This window comes from Amphiprion ocellaris, chromosome 21 (genome assembly GCF_022539595.1).
Source record: "Amphiprion ocellaris isolate individual 3 ecotype Okinawa chromosome 21, ASM2253959v1, whole genome shotgun sequence".
Lineage (NCBI taxonomy): Eukaryota > Metazoa > Chordata > Actinopteri > Pomacentridae > Amphiprion > Amphiprion ocellaris.
In genome coordinates this window covers 19471361-19488651 of record NC_072786.1, presented here as the reverse complement: position 1 = coordinate 19488651, position 17291 = coordinate 19471361, and the positions used below count along the sequence as shown (strand labels likewise).

Genomic DNA, 17291 nt, shown 5'->3' with positions numbered 1-17291 from the left:
GCAAAAGAGAAATATTTCAAGTTTGAGGGCGGCTTCTTGAATGCATCGCATGTAGTATGGCATTTTTATCCTGGGTTTTCAGGCAACTCTGATGTAGACATCAATAACATATTACTGCTGTAAACCACGCTTCCAGTGGTATCTCTTTAACATCGACTTCATAGTTATTATAGAGAACATTAAAATGATCCATAGTTGATACAATGTGCAAATACACCAGAATGAGAAGGAATGACAACCTGCCAGACTAAACCCAGGGATAAAATATCATCCCGTCCCAGTTCTGCGTGTTTTCCCGCCGCGGTGTGTTCACTAAGCAACCGAGACGGTTCAGCAACAAGAAAGGGAAGAGGACGGAGCTGCTGAATGGTTTGTTATATTTTGTGCTTTTTCAAAGTTTTGACCCAGATGTATTAGCTATATTCGCTGGAGATTAAAGCAGGGAGGGACACGAGACTCGTGTTTCAGTTTCCTGGTTTGGTATGAATAACCATTAAAAAGCTAAAAGCTAGCTAGGAACTTATAATGGTGTTATTGAGCCAAACATTTGTAAATGTGTATGCAGAGTTGTGTGTCTGTCTCACAACCTCTGTGTCCGTACTGAGATTTGCCAATGCAAACTGGAGTGTGCAAATGTCTTCAATTACATTTTCAAATGTGTAAACAATCTGTATTAATATTTGTACATGTGATAAGGTTTGTCAGTGCGTACAAGGATCTGTGTGAATAACTGCCACTGTGACGGACAGGTGCGACACTCAACAGTCTGGTTAGTTAGCTAAGGTTGGGGATAATCAGTGGAACCAGCTGCTTGTCTTGGCGATGTTGTGCAAAAATATGGTAGTTGCCAAAATAATTCTTTCTTTTTTTATATAATTAAAAACACTTCCAAACTGTCTGTCTGCCATATAGGAAGTGCTATGAACAGCTGTGCCAGTCTGAAGTTCATTCTGATCGAACCAGTCTGAGGATATGGATGGTGGAACTACAGGTGAGTGTTTTTCCAGCCATGAGGCAAAGTCACTGAACTGTTTGCCTCAGGTCTATTTGCACAAGAAATGAACTAAACCTCATTACAGACAAAAAGTGCAATAGTGCTGAGATGTAAACAGTGACAGGATGCTAATCCTGCAGTTGTTTTGTATTTGAGAGGATGTTGACATCATTGTGTCTGATGGCAGATACCACAGACACAGCTCCAGAGGGAGGTGAGGTGCAAAGATAAAGATTGAGCTCATTAGATGTGGAGGTGTGATACTCCGAGGACTAGTACCTGTGCAGGTGTGAGACCTGACAGTCTTCTCGGTTCACACTGACAACGCAAGTCCACTGAGAGAACACACTGCACACTGAAATAATGTCTGTTACAGGTACAATACATAATATTACAATATAGGTCCTGGAGTTGACCTCATAATTTCTATTAAGCTCTTGTTGGATACATAATGACTGCTGAAATAATTTAATATAACATTGTCTCATCATTCAAAGTAAATTTTCTCAGACTCACATAATGCGAAGTGAATGGAAGGTGAATTGGATTAGAATAGCTTATTCAATTACTGAGCACAATATTGATATAAATTATTCTGCATTTAAATGTGTGTAACAGCAGCTTGGAAAAAGAGTTCATGTTCACTACTGCATGAAATCTGAATGTGAGTGGTGCACATCAGTGTCCATGCTGAAATTGAAATAAATACATGCATACATATGTATGAGGGACCAAAGGTATTTCAAAAAGTTCTCAGCCCAGCCACACCAGAAAACGTTGCAGGAGAATCATTGTTTTTGCTTTATTTTTCAACATAGTCTCTTTTAACTTCGATGCACTTGATCCACCCGTGGTCAAGCTTTGCTATCCCTTCACAGAAGAAAGCTTCATCTTGAGACTCCAGATTCTCCTCAACTCCTCGACTTTATCATCATTCTAAAAAATGCCAGACACACAAGTTAGATTTCAGTTTGGTAAACTGAAGATAGATGGTGCCAGGTCAGGTGGGTAAGGTTCATGGGGCAGCAGTTTAAAGTCTCGCTTGGTTGTTTATGCCACCTGTGTTGTGTGGATGGATGCATTGTCCTGGAGCAACAACAATCAGCTCCAAGCTTTCCTTTCCTTTTTTCTTTGACTGCTTTGAACATTTAAGTTTTGTGAACAGTGATATAAGACTTTATAGAATACAGGTATGCCCGAAAATGGGAATTATGACACTTGTTTCCAGGTGAGGCTGAGATCTTGAAGTACCCTTGTACATATACACAACTGAGCCATGTGCTTTATACTGAGAAATTATTGTTTGTGCAGTTGACTATGGAAAATCCGCTTTGAAAGTGACTTTTCTGAGTTTTTTTCAATGATTTGCTTCTTTAGATCTGTGCTCAGGTCCTCCCACTTTTCCATTGTAGTTATTGGAAACTCAAGGCTGCTGTAATATACATGGTCTTTACAAGTGTACTCTGCTGTTCAAAAGTTTGGGGTCACTTCGAAATGTCCTTATCTTTGAAAGAAAATCATTTTTTTTCAATGAAGATAACATTAAATGAATGATAAATCCAGTGTAGACATTGTTAATGTGGTAAATAACAATTGTAGCTGGAAACGGCTGATTTTTAATGGGATATCTCCATAGAGGTACAGAGGAACATTTCCAGCAACCATCACTCCTGTGTTCTAATGCTACATTGTGTTAGCTAGTGGTGCTGAAAGGCTCATTGATGACTAGAAAACCCTTGTGCAGTTATGTTAGCACATGAACGAAAGTGGAAAGTGCGAGTTTTCATGGAAAACACGAAATTGTCTGGGTGACTCCAAACTGTTGACTGGTAGTGTGTACAAGCTATTTTCACAACTGTACATGCAAACGTTCTTACATAAGTAAATAAATAGATAGATAGTGTCTGTTCCAAAAACTCTACAAATGCTGCGGGTCCCAATTGTGAAGGTAGTATGCTTTCAGGACCGCTACTGGATTTGGGTTATGCGCATGTGCAACCATTTTGAATGTGTGCAAGTTAAAATTTGAAGTAGTTGCATTCATGTGAGTGAATGATGATCATTAAGCCATTAAGCTGTTTTGTTGTTGCTTTAACCAACACAGGCAGCTGCTGCATTAGCAATAGTGGTAGAAAGTATAACACTAATGTCTTCCATGGCTCTGCCATTCTTTTCCTGTAAAGCAAGCTATTTAGCTGTTGTGCATTTCTTACCCAAAACTGAGGAAAGAGGAGGCAGAGTACGCAGCACTTGGTAAATATTGCAGATGCTGATTCCAGGTTTTTACCATTTTTGTTGAGTAAATAATAAAAGAAATTCTATTCCAGGGGATTTTTCCAGAATGTTCCTGGACTTTTCATGACATTTTATGTGAAGGTTCTGTGAATTTTATGAATATTTCCCTGAAAAATTCTTACAGTTTTATAGGAAATTTCCTGGAATTCTGTGGAAAATTTACTGCAATTTTGTGGGAATTTTCTTGATTTTTTTAAATGGAAATTTTCTTGGAATTTTATAGCAATATTTGGGGAATATGTATGGCAATTTTCTTGGAATTTTCCTGGAATTTTGTGGAAAGTTTCCAGGAATTCTATGGGAATTTTCCTAGAATTTTATGGGAAATTTTCTGCAATTTTGTGGGAAATTCCTGCTGATAAAAGTGTTAGGTACAGGATGGGAGATCTTCAGTAAGTCAGTTAAGAAGAAAAAGTAGCCTACACATCCAGTCATGATGGTTTAAATTATAACAGTGATCACAGTTTCGACTAAATAGACATGCTCGATTGTGGTATTGATATTTAAAATGCGATCTGCTCATAGAAAACAACAGTCGATAAAAATCTCTTGGTTTCAACTTGGGTAAATCTATGTAGAACGCTCGTTTCACTGTTTTAAACAGTTAACAGTCAGAGCTAATTTGCTACAGTCGGCTGCAGCGTCAACTTTAGCCACCATGTGAGGCTTTTAGAGAACAGTGATAAAATGTTGTATTTACCGATAAGCAGGATGTTCAGTGTTTAGCCTGTGCCCAGTTTATGACTGACATCACAAGAGGACAGGTGACAAAATGTGCACATTTTCACATTAAAACCTTTTACAAATATGAACTCTTATATCACTGACAGTCAATTCAACATAACAAGATTATGCAAAAACAGCTGTTCATCATCATGCATGGTGGATTAATATCTGTGGCAATGATGAACTAGAATAGGTGGATAGGCTGGGGCGACCAAATTATTTGCTGGTGCGACCAATCAAAAAAGTTGGTAGCACTAGGTCTACCAGTAGAAAGGTTAGTCTGGAGGCCTGAAATAAGGTTTCAAGAAGTTTGATTTGTTAGTACAGTATTTACTAGAGGGTGTCTGTGTTACTTCTTAGTCCCTGTGACACAGCAGATAACTAGTTTTAAGCTGCTGACAATTTTCCTGGTGTTCCTGGTCAGATGTCCAGGCAGAGCTGGACTCTGTTGAGGCTGAACTGGAGTTGGTGGAGCTGCAGATCGCAGAGCTCCTGCAGAAGCAGACTGAGTTGACCTCTCGGAAAAATGCACTGCTGCGGCAGGTGGAGGAGGCCTGCAATGCTGCAAAGCCATCATCCTCTTCATCTGTGCCTTCCTCAAAGTCGCCTGGAGCTAATCTAGTAATGAGCGAGCAAGAGATGCAGCGCTATGATGGGACAGGTACTGGACAGACTTTGCTAAATAGCTTGTTCTTGAAATAAAGAGTAACACTATTACCATCTGAAGAAACATGAGTTTTCATGTTTACTGCAAGGCAATATTTACAAAAATAGCCTTAAAATGTAATTTGAGTTATGTTGACCCGTGCTACTTTCCTTATATTTGTTAGACTTTCCATGGTCCAGAGAAGTTGAGCAGCACCTAAAGGACTCGTTCCATCTCTCCAAGTTCAGACCACTGCAGCTGAGAGCTATTAACCTGACTATGACAGGCAAGGATCTGTTCCTGGTGATGCCTACTGGAAGAGGAAAAAGTCTCTGCTACCAGCTGCCTGCAGTCTGCTCCAAGGGTACAGTTAGACAAAAATACATCCTGGTGGAGCAAAACCCCTGTCTAATGCTTCCAGACTAGTTTCACAGTTTACATTACATCTGCTTATTTTTTGTGGACATGTAAATTTGACTTATCTGTTGTACTGTAATCACATCTGTCAGGGTTTACACTGGTTGTCACTCCCCTGGTGTCCCTGATGGAGGATCAGATCATGTATCTGAAGTCTATTGAAGTGTCAGCAGTCATGCTGAATGCATCCAGTAGCAAGGTAAATGTGACAGCTACATTCTGCTTCTTATTTCACTTAGGGTTACCTTTTAATCTGTTCCTAAGAGCTTCAGTAAAAACAAACTAAACAGCACTTTTAGGTTTTTAAAGACATTTTACCTCTCCTCCAAGAGGCTTCTTCTTAAAAAACTGTTTCAAGAACTTAAAAGAGAAGTTGAGAACCCGTTGAGGTCATTTCACATAACAGAGAACATGTCAGCAGTGTTTCATTTTCTTTGTCAAAACAAAGTTATACTAAAGTGTAGACCCACCTTCATTTCATTTCAGTATTTACATTTTTTTTATGAGTGTTGCTGATTGCACAGTACAGGTAACTTCAACTTGGCCATCACTGTGCTGATATTAGGCTTTACGTCCAGCACCAACCATGACTTAATTTACTTTGCTCAAATGGACTGTTAAACTATACATAGTGTATGTGTTGTATCAGAGGTATAATGGCTTTGAATTTTGATTTAAACCATTTTTACATAAGGACATACGCTCTAGGACTGTCTAATTAGGTCTTATGATCTGAGCTTCTGTTATAAGGGATTGTCATTTTTACTGTTCAATACAGACTATTGTGCACACCACGTTTATGTAATGATTTTTTCTCTTATTGGTAATAATAGACAGTAGTGAGCCAAAATCTGTAGCTGAGTTGCCCTTAAATGTTTTAGTCCACTACTGTTATACAGTCATCTGAACAAGAATGTTGTATTGTAAAATCTCTAAAGAAGCACAAATACAATTCAAAGGCAAAAAAATCCCTGAGCTTAATGTTGATTGTTTTTTGTCAGTGTATTTTAGGAAAAGGATTTTCAGATTTTATATTGTGTGGGGAAAAAAAGCTTTTAACAGATTATTTTAATCATTTTTATTTATTTATGTGGATATAGGACCATGCTAAGACAGTCATGGCTGGAATAACTGATCCAAAGGGCCCTTTCAAGCTGGTGTACGTAACCCCAGAGAAGATTGCCAAGAGCAAGCTGCTGATGTCTCGTCTAGAGAAGGCCTACAATGCAAACCTGCTCAGTCGTATCGCTGTGGATGAGGTGCACTGCTGCAGCCAGTGGGGTCATGACTTCAGGCCTGGTGAGTGGCTTCATAACCTGACCTCCAATCACATTCTTTTAGATAAAAACAAGCTGTCAGACCAATGTACTGAGTGTTTGTGTATCTGGTGTAGATTATAAACTGCTGGGCATCCTGAAGAGGCAGTTCTCTAAAGTCCCGCTGCTCGGCCTCACAGCCACAGCAACTAGCAGCGTCCTCAAGGACTGTGAGGAGATCCTCTGTGTGCCAAAGCCAATCACACTAACTGCCTCCTTTAATCGAACTAATCTGTACTATGAGGTAACCATGACTACTACACTCACACACACCTTTTAGCCACCTGCTTCACAACAAATCAAAAGTCTTTCTGTCAAACACATGCTGATCACACACATACTGGAGCATCTAAATCCCCTGCGCTGCTCTGTGTCAGCTTGTGTGACATGAAAGGACCATACTGATATTATTACTCCGCCAAGGAACGCGGTGGAGTTGTGACGACTGGCGTCCTTCCGTCCGTTTGTCTGTCTGTTAGCAACATTACTCAAAAACGGACTAATGGATTTGAATGAAATTTTCAGGGAAGGTCAGAAATGACACAAGGACCAAGTGATTAGATTTTGGCAGTGATGCAGCTTATAGTCTGGATCCACGGATTTGTTAAAGATTTCCGTATCATTATGAGATAGCGTTATGGCATCACTGTAACTATGACAAGTGAACACTACGTCAGTTGCCTGCTGATGATCACATGATTGGGATCCTACTACAAATCCACCACTGTGGACCACAAATTTTTTGAAGATTTTATCCATTGAAAATGTTGTAATGACTGAGCAACCTAGGTGGAGTGCTGCGCTCTCTGAGTGCTTTTCTTGTTTGTATTGTCTTAATTTGCACACTGTCTGCTGCAATTGCAACTTATAGACCGACACCTACCAAACTCACTCCAGTCAACACAGTAATAACTAATCACAGTCATGTGTTTGGGGTTATTGCAATGTGGATATTGTGCAACACTGCACTGTTTCAACTGTTTAGTGTTTGTAGAAACAGGGCTTCACTGGATCTGTCTTTATTCATATTAATAGCAAGCATACAGCATCACCATGAGGTCAAATGGAAAAAAACAAAACATTACTTGCTCTCACATCTTGTGAATCAAACTACAACAACCCTACATAACAAGGGTTGCTTTTGGAGAACAGCAGTAAGGATAATGCTTTGTTGCAAATTGCTTGTAAAGTAAAACAATCAATCACTGCTCTCTGTCTAAATGCTCACTCATACCTGCAACATTTATTTCCTCAGGTTCGCATTAAAGATTCTGACAATGATGCATCAATAAGTGACATTGCCTCTCTGGTCAAGAGCAGGTACAAGGACCAGTCAGGTACTTTGACATAAAAATCTGCTGTATCACAGAATAAAATGCACATAATGCAACATAATGCATCACATTAAGGCTCAAATCTTGAAAGTGTTTTTTGAGAACTGCCTGAATAAATCATTTCAATGTGCATATTTACACAAAGCAGTCATATTTCCTGATGTGTGTATACCACAGGGATCGTGTATGTGTTCTCTCAGAAGGATGCAGAATCAGTGGCAGCTGAACTCCAGAAGAGAGACATCCTGGCATATCCCTATCATGCTAACATGGACCCTGATGACAAGTCTCAGGTTCACCGCAGATGGACCTCCAACAAAATCCAGGTACTGATTGAACAGTAAACACTGGTTTTTCTGGTATGGAAATTTGATTAACCATAAAAATTAAAAATGAGTATTACTGCTAATTACAACAATATAAAAAGAGGACAACACAAAAATCCTGAAATAACTAAATATTTAGCATTTATTTTTGGTTAACTGAAAGAACAAATTTATTTCTGTCAATCAACCAGGCGAGTTTTTTTTTCTCAGTTTAACAGAAATTAATAATTTCCCTGTCAACGGTGTGAAGTAGCTACAAAATGGAGCTAGAAGCCCAGCTGAAAATAAAGATGGGCTGCACATGTGATTTATCTTGCAAGGCAGCTGGACTGACATAAGATTTGCAAGATCGCAAATACTCAAACACACAGGCTGAAACGCAGCCCTATGAGGAACTTCTGGCAGCTGCATCTGAGTTTTAGGTGTGATGACAGTAAAGTTAGCCCATGATAGAAGGTGATAACAGAGATGGACAGATGGCTCATTCACTTACTTGCCAGATGTAATATTTGAATATTTTACAGTATGTAATTGTTGTTGTCTAGGTGGTGGTAGCCACAGTGGCATTTGGCATGGGCATCGACAAGCCTAACGTCAGATTTGTTATCCATCACACCATCAGCAAGTCCATCGAGAACTACTACCAAGAGAGTGGACGTGCAGGTAGACACATTCACTTTTCTGACAGGTCCAGTATCATGAGTTTGCTCTAGTATTTATTGCAAAAAAAAAAAAAAAAAAAAATTTCCTTTGCTTTATTGTGTCTCCAGGTCGAGACGACCGTCCAGCAGACTGCATTGTCTACTTTGGCTTTGCTGATATCTTCAGGATCAGCACCATGGTGGTAATGGAAAATGTTGGTCAACAGAAGCTGCTGCAGATGGTCGACTACTGCCAGAATGTTGACAGGTAAAGCACAGTGACAGTGACTATGGCTTACACAGCAGAATGCCAATGTGTCTAGACTCTCGTGTCTGCCGTGTGAAGGTGTCGGCGATCCCTCATGGCGGTTCACTTTGATGAGGTGTGGGACAATGAAGGATGCAGCCAGATGTGTGATACCTGCCGCCATTCAAAAGGTGTGGGTGTGTATGTGATTTTAACAAAAATCCTTCTGCATGTGTAAACCATGAAGGTCACATTCCGTAAATTCAAGTTTGTGATCATCTGACCCTTCTAGATTACACCACCATGGACATTACACAGCATGCCAGGGAAGTGGTGCAGATTGTGGAGCTGGCAACATCCATGGATGAGAAGCTGACCCCACTGAAGCTGGTGGAGGCTTGGATGGGGAAAGGCCCTGCCAAGCGCAGGAAGATGATCCAAACCACTACGCTTCCTCGGCGCCAGGCTGAAGCCGTGGTTGTCCGCCTGCTACTGCAGGGATATCTCAGGTGATCTTATGTTCTTTGTCTATATTAGTTTTCTTATTTGGTGTTGAATTTTTTTTCCAATATTAGAGGATAGACCAGCTGCAGGGGTGATCATAATGTTTTGGCTCATCAATGTAGTTCTCACTGAAAGCAATGGTGCTGTTTGAGCGGAAGCAGTTGAAGCACATATTGCGATTTTTCTCTCATGCAAAAACAGAAATTCTAATTAATCAAATAGTTCAATACATGACCTAGCCTGGTAGTCAGCAAATAGCTCAGCAGTTCAAGATTCAAGACCTTTATTTGTCACGAACACAATTATACATAGTATAATGCGCAGTGAAATGCATTGCACACCTGTTCCAGACTGAAATAATAATAAAGAATAAAAACACTACGTATGTATGTATGTATGTATACATACATACATACATACACTACGTATGTATGTATGTATGTATGTATGTATGTATGCATGTATATATATATATATATATATATATATATATATATATATATATATATATATATATATATATATATATATATATATGCAAGGTGAAGTGAATGGATATTGAACACAGTAGGGGTGGGCGATATGGCCTTAAAAAAAATCTCTGGGTTTTTCACAAAAAAATCCTGATTCACGAGTTATCCGATTTTTTTTTGTATTTATTTATTTTTTATCCCCTACCTAAAATCAATTTGCAGATGACAAAGAAATTGTTCAAAACAAGTTTCAATTTTTTTTTGTTTAAATTTTCCCTTCTGGGGTTTAAGTTACATAAACAAGCCACAAAGAAAGAGATGGCAAGCAAGCTTTCAAAATGACACAATGCACTCTAAAACTAACTTAAAAAAATAAAACATTAAATTATAAGGGGCGACGGCTGCGGTGGCGGCGGCGGTGCACTCTGAACTATGGGAGCCCAGCAGGCAGGCGTTGGTGGCGGATGTTGATGAGAAAATCAGTTTTCATTAAAACAAATTGACATTAAGTACAAAGTCGAATTAATCGATAAAATCTATTTATTGCCGAGCCCTAGAACACAGTTTGCAGGTTAATTGTCTATGGAGTCTATTGTTTCAGGTTCAGCAGGTGGACAGCCTTTGGGAAGAAGCTCCTCCTCATCCTCTCTGTGCTTGCCTTCAGGCAGTGGTAACGCCGCCCTGACAGCAGCAGAGAGAACAGTCTGTGGCTGGGGTGGGTGGGCTCACTACCAATCTTCCTGGCCTTTAACCTGCAGCGTTTGTTGTAAATGTCCTGCAGGTTGGGGAGGGTGGTTCTGATGGTTCTCAGCCAAGCGGACCACCCTCCTCAGGGCCAAGAAGTCCTTCTGGGTGCTGCTGCCCATCCAGGTGGTGATGCTCCCAGCCAAAACACTCAATGGTGCAGCTGTAGACGTTCCTGAGCACCTTGAGAGGGAGCTTAAAGTCCCTCAGGCATCTGAGATGGTAGAGACACTGTTGATCTTTCTTCACCAGGGTGTTGATGTGATGTGTCCAGTTTAAATGCCAGACAGCTTACAGGCAATTTCAGATGTGTAACTTTAGGATTCAGAGGTGGAAAGCAGTCTGTCATCAGTGTATGATGTGAACATTAGGTTAAGTTGGAGAGCTGTCAGCTGAGTCATCTTAAAACAATGTACAAATGAAACTCCAAAATCATTCATTTGTCATTACTATGCAGTTATTACTAAAAAAAAGTTATTATATTTAGACATTAAGTACAGTCAAGTACTTGAGGCATATTGGTTCTGTAAAGCGTCTTGAGACAATTTGACCTGTAATTGGCGCTATATAAATAAAATTGAATTGAATTGTATACCAAATGTAATATCTTAATGCATGTGAGCTGACCTGTCAGTTTTTTGTTGGTCATTTTTGTATTATCTAAAAAAAATAGAATTTGAGTTTTCTCTGACTGGCTAGTTTGAGGTTTTAGAGGTCCTCAACAACAAGGAAATGCATTGTTTTTTCTAGAAAAGAGAGCACTTTGAATATGTTGAGTTGAAAACATATCCATAGTCCAATAATGTTGACTTTCAGTCACTAAGTAACTAATTAGAAAGTTCTTTGGGTGTCCTTACACATTGCTCTTAGTTTGTCTTTATTATGATCAACAGTCACACTATGTAAACACAGCCTGTGGATGCCGGTGGTTTGGACTTACTGTGTTGTAGTTTCTAACAGAGCATTAGTCAGCAGGTTGTGAAGTTAGTCTGCCAAACATGGGAATTTGGACTCCAAACATGTAGGATTCACTGCACTGTCTTTTCTCCAGGACTTACCTGTGACCTTTCTGCAAAGATTTTTGAGCTACTTATATACAGTTTATGAACAAAGGTATGTAATTCTTCCATGTCTTCTCTTTTGGCCCTTGTGTGTTGCCGTCAGAGAGGATTTTAGCTTCACTCCATACACCACCTACTTCTACATGAAGCTGGGCCGCAAAGTGCCTCTACTGAAGAGCCAGACTCACACACTGAACATGAAGATGAGGACAACAGGGACAGGAGCTGCTGTGGTGAGTATATGCTGGCTACAGTGACATGTCTGAAAACGGTCATTTGCCTGTGCCCATTACATTCTGCTGTTATTATTGAGTTTCCTTCTCAAACCTCACTCATAATCAAATCAAACTCTGTTAAAATACTAATTCTGGCCATTTAAGTTATTCTTTATTATGCCCTGATATTGTTAAACAGTAAAAAGTGGCATGAGATTTGGTGTAGTACGAGTTTTAGAAAAGCCTCCATAAGCTTTAGACCTTCTTTTAATATTTAGCATTAGTGTTTGATAGCCTGTTGCACTTTGGGTGTGGTTACTGCTAAATACTCATATCTCTTATTGAGCCTTTAATTAAGAAACATTCAGGAAACCTTAGAAGACTGTCAATACAACCAGCATCATGTTATACCAGCTGTAGATAACTTTTGTTGCGAATATCTTGTGTGTGTGTGTGTGTGTGTGTGTGTGTGTGTGTGTGTGTGTGTGTGTGTGTGTGTGTGTGTGTGTGTGTGTGTGTGTGTGTGTGTGTGTGTGTGTGTGTGTGTGTGTGTGTGTGTGTGTGTGTGTGTGTGTGTGTGTGTGTGTGTGTGTGTGTGTGTGTGTGTGTGTGTGTTATAACACTCAAAAATAAAGTCCAGTAGATGTCAGACTCTTCCCGTTAGATCTCCACTAAGCTTTTTTTCTGTATTTCCTGTGTTTGTGTATAAAGTTGATATTTCTTCCAATCCTGTCTACTCTCTTTTTAAAGTCTCTCTAACCAGTTCTTCTTCTTCTGATGTATGGCTGATGTTTCTTTCCTCCATGTCACTTTAAAATGTTTTCTATATTCATCAAACTATCCATAGAGGTAAGTGAGTATCAAAGTGATGTTAAATTTTATCTGTACAGAGGCCTATTTGTCCACATAGTGATGACTAGATTTTTGTGTTTTCATCTTTAACGGTCTGTAAAAGAACAATAATCATCACTTCACTACCACACAGCTGCTGATTCAGATCATTAGTACTCTAACTTGATTAACCATAGATGAATAGATCTGTGTAGTTCCTCTAGATTCCACTGTTGCTCTGCACACAAGAAATCAATTGTGTTTTTTTGTGATTCAATTGCATGACCGGTTTAGAGGATAATATATTGTTAACACTCGCTGATTTATGAAACAAAACATTTTTGGCATCAGATACTTTATGAGCTCACTGAAATAAATTGTCATTTAATTTATTTAATCAAAAAGAAATCCAAAAAGGATAATTTGCAATTTTAATTTGTTATGAGGGTGAAAGTTAATTTTTAAGAATAGAAGTTCTACAAAATCTAGCTGGTTGAAAGCTTTGAACATACTTGATAAATGACTGAAACTGTTTAGTTACCACCTGTAGATTAGATAGTTCCAGCAAGTCAGCTGAAATGATTTGCTGCTTTTATATTATAAATGAAAGGAGTACTTACTGGTCTGTAAAGCAGAGCAAATTATACAGATAAATTAAACAGTATCTAAATAATTAGTAGTTTTAGCCCCAGCCTAATGTTGCCTTCATCAAACACTCACAAGGACAGCAGCGATCTAATCACAGAGAGCATCCTGGAATCTTCATTATGGGTTGTTGTGGTGGTGACAAAACATGCTCATTTGCGTTTCAGTCCCAGACATCCGTGTCATATGTCCTCCTCTCAAGTATTCCCTCATCCACTCCATGTAGCTGTCAACCCTCTCAGGTAAAGACTGTTGTTAATGACCTGCAGGTAAAAGCTGCGAGTGGCCAGGGCAAATCCAAAGAGGGAAAAAGATCAGGTCAAAGCGCTGGAGATGCCCCTGTGTCCAAGAAAGTCAAGACAGACCTCCCCTAGCCCCCCTGTCACCCCACCCAGAAGACGAGTTGACGAAGTATAGTCCATCATTCTTTACTCTGTTCACTTTTGCTTCTGTTAGCATGCCACTGTCCAGACTTCTACTTCATGCTTCACATTTGGCTGAGAATAAGGATGATTAAATCCGATTTTTAGTTCATTTAAAAAAGCTTTGTAAGTTTTAAAATAATAAGCATGGTATTGTCTGATCATTCTAATCAGTAGGTTTGGGCGATAAACAGACACTACTGGCACCACAATCCCTTCTTGTTGTATTGAAAGACTTGATTTGCATCGCTGAAATCTTTCTGGTGACAGTATTTCCACAAAAAAGAGCTAAACTGCTTCTCATACACCTTCTCTGCTAATGGGTGCAAAGCTGTTCTTAAATCCTTCTGTGAAGATGTAAAAATTACCTACGAACAGCTTTAACTTCTAGAAATACCCCATTGTGTCATTAATCAAATTATTGTTGAACCATGACAGCATGATGTGGCTCTGCTGGGAAAATTGACCAAATCTGACCAAATCCAAGCTTAAAATTGTGATATTTCGTCAAAATCACCTCATTCTACATGTACAGAATATACTGTTTATACCAGATTCTATCAAAAACAAAATTCTACATTCCACAGCACAGCTGAGAAACTGTCTCACATCTCACAAAACACATTTCTGACTTCTCCCTACTACCGGACACAGTTTTGTTTCCACAGAGGCACAATGTTGTGAAAAATAACCCCACAGTGAGGAAAAATGTGACAGGAGCAAAAAACACTCATTTGAAGTTGAGACACTAAGTTGTGTAGATAGTTTTGGATTCAGGATTATCTGTTCAGGTTCACTAGTGTTCCCAAACACTACAGGGAGCTTTGGATGCAGACATATAGCTATATTTGAAAACAGTAGTTTCTGTTTCAAATAGAAAGTGTCAACTTTGTAGGACACTGTGCATTTTGTGCCTTGGCAAACATTTGTCTTAAAGGATTCCTTCTGAATCTGACAGTTGTAACATTTGAATATCGCCCAAGCCTATGTGGTGCCAGTGTCCACACTCAGGAGCATGCTTCAACTAACACTAACATTTCATTGCAATCTGGTGGGTTTATTCTCACTTACTAATGGAGAAGGTGGTCAAACTCTGTTGTTATATTTACTTTAGCTACATGTTGCTTCAGAAGCCCAAAAGATAATTCATCATTATGGTTTGCTGTATTTTCAGATTGGACTCAGTATGTGCACATTCTCTGAGTTGTTCCAGGATGTTGAGCTAATGCTTCACTTTTCTGCTGCTGCTGCTGCTGCTGCTGTTCACTAACACTGGATTTCATGGTTACAGGACACATCAGCTGTTAAAGCCAATGAAGAGGAGGTTCATATGACCTCTGTCCCCATTGTCATGGAGAACAGCTGTCCTTTACAGCCCAAACAGAAACTATTTAAGGAACAGAGGAACCAGTCCAGGAAACAAGACTTGAAGCCTGTCAACCAGACAGACGGACAGACAGAGACAGGAAAAAGCCAGCTGGCCGACAGACATAAAGAAGAAGACAAGAGGAGACCTATCATTTCCCAACATGTAGTTGAGGTGGATGTTGAAATTAACAGAGTGCATAACATAGGACTAAGTGACGTTCAGAAAACACCATCACATCCAGTTAAACCTTGTTCTAAACATAAATCCACCACCCCTCAGAAAGCGAAGAGGAAGCTCCATGCTAATGTAGCAGCAGGTGTTCCCTCTCCAAACCCAGGCAGTTCCACCCCCACCAGCACTGTGCCCAGTTCTCCATCCCAGGCCTCCATCATCTCTGACACAGCAGCTGAAGAGCTCTGTGACCTCAGAAACTACTACAGCAAGCAGCTGAAGAGAATAAACTACATTTCCCATGAGTACCTGGGACAGCCAGCTGAGACAGGAGTCCTGGCTTGTATCAGGGAGCCTCTGAAGAGCTTCCGCCTGCCTCGCAGGATGACCATAAGTCAGACAGCTCGCAGCTTGTGGACACGCGTCAGTGGCAGGAGGAAGCTGCTTCACCGCTGATGCTTCCTGTTACTGTTTCGTGTTCCGTCTGTTATCATAGTGGAAGAAGCCACTGGATGTAGGGCTTAAAAATGACTGACTGGGGCCACTTGCTCCTTCTGCGGAAAAGATACTTCAGCAAACAGAAATGTGTACTGCACCACATAAACCACTCTATACAGATATGACCTGGAAATGATAAGCTGTGAAGACAAAGTGTTACATGACTGTTTGATGATGGATGCTGTAACAGCAAAAAATCCACAGCTATATTGCCCTAGTCAAATGAAAAAACAGTACCATAAAAATGGTAAATTAACTATTCGTCTTAGGATTATTAAAGTTGCCAAAAGTACAGAGTTAGCCTGTCAGAGCACACCCTGGAATTTTACACAGTTTAAAAATAGCGTAGCCTGGTAGGTGCCCTTTAGAGTCCATTTTGAGTAGTTTACAGGTTGTTTCCTGGCTGCTTTAATGTTTCACCATCATTTTGTCGGTTCCTAAACAGTCCTTTATGTTGCCGTCTATCAGATGAGCAAAAACTTTCTGAATTTCACCCTGATCTGATAAGAAGCAGAATTAAAGAAGGAAAAAAATGAGTAGAGTTTTTTTTGTTAATGATGTATTTTCTGACAAGATTTAAATCACAGGAGGAGCAATGAGTTTGCTGAATACCAAGCTGTGGAGGAGGTGAAGCGTTCGCCACAGAAACTCTCTGAACCAGATTAAAATCAATGAGCTGGGCAGGTCATATTAAAAATTCACAACACCTCCCAATGAGACATGTATTCAGTCCAAATGGGGTTTTAGTGGCTTTAAATGGCCTTCAAAGGATGTGACAGAAATCTCATTAAATACCTTATATTGTGTTGCCACTTCAATGTGTTTCAATAAATACACTGTATATAAAGCAGACTTCTGAACCTCCATTTAAAGTGATGATTGTATTTTGTGCCATCTTCAAGCTTGTCAGATTAGTGTGCTGTTGTATTAGTGGGTTTTAACTAACTGAATGTCAAAAAACAGTGACTTCATTTATTAGTCCTAAACCAGTCTCAAACTGGTGAGACTGCTTTAGGACTATTAGATGAAGTTAGGTTAATGTATACATTTTTGTATGCATTGTGGGAACAGCACAGTGGCTTGGTGGTTAGCACTGTCACCTCACAGCTAGAAGATCCCTGACTCGCCCTCTGGTTTTTCTGGTCAGGTGTGAATGTGAGTGCGATTGTTTGTCTCTTTATCTCCCTGTGATAGACTGTTACCTGTCCAGGTGTCCCCTGCCTGCACCTTAAGTCAGCTGGGATAGACTCCAGCCCCCCACTGGTGGATGTGGTCTACGGTAGATCAAACAACCTTTGTCCTCTTGTGAGGAAAAAATCAGAATGCAGATGCCCCCTGCCTGTGCAGTAACTTGTAATGCTGCTGCTTCTCTCTCCACATCAGTGTAGAATGTCTTTTCACATAGCCAGTGAAATT

At 39.8% G+C, this 17291-nt stretch overlaps 1 protein-coding gene across 3 annotated transcripts; it reads left to right on the top strand.

Annotated features, from left to right (window-relative positions):
* Positions 1-124: 124 nt before the first annotated feature.
* On the top strand, positions 125-16741 carry recql (RecQ helicase-like). 3 transcript variants are annotated; one of them, XM_035951604.2, is made up of 16 exons: positions 125-369; positions 913-991; positions 4440-4676; positions 4846-5025; positions 5171-5277; positions 6179-6377; positions 6472-6638; positions 7650-7731; positions 7906-8054; positions 8600-8717; positions 8825-8963; positions 9042-9133; positions 9211-9451; positions 11828-11957; positions 13685-13826; positions 15129-16741. In XM_035951604.2, exons 2-15 carry the CDS (start codon positions 973-975, stop codon positions 13787-13789), a joined length of 1965 nt encoding a protein of 654 aa, XP_035807497.2. In that variant the 5' UTR covers positions 125-369; positions 913-972; the 3' UTR covers positions 13790-13826; positions 15129-16741. The 3 variants fall into 3 exon arrangements, with proteins under 3 accessions (XP_035807497.2, XP_054862722.1, XP_023133478.2); XM_055006747.1 differs by having other exon boundaries at positions 127-369; positions 9042-9139; positions 9235-9451; XM_023277710.3 differs by having other exon boundaries at positions 130-369; positions 9235-9451.
* The last annotated feature ends 550 nt before the right edge of the window (positions 16742-17291 follow it).

Excerpts from the sequence above, each read along its gene's own strand:
- recql (XM_035951604.2), top strand. Across the intron at positions 4,677-4,845 it reads GCAGCGCTATGATGGGACAG|ACTTTCCATGGTCCAGAGAA; the intron begins GTACTGGACAGA and ends TATATTTGTTAG. Across the intron at positions 8,964-9,041 it reads TACTGCCAGAATGTTGACAG|GTGTCGGCGATCCCTCATGG; the intron begins GTAAAGCACAGT and ends TGCCGTGTGAAG.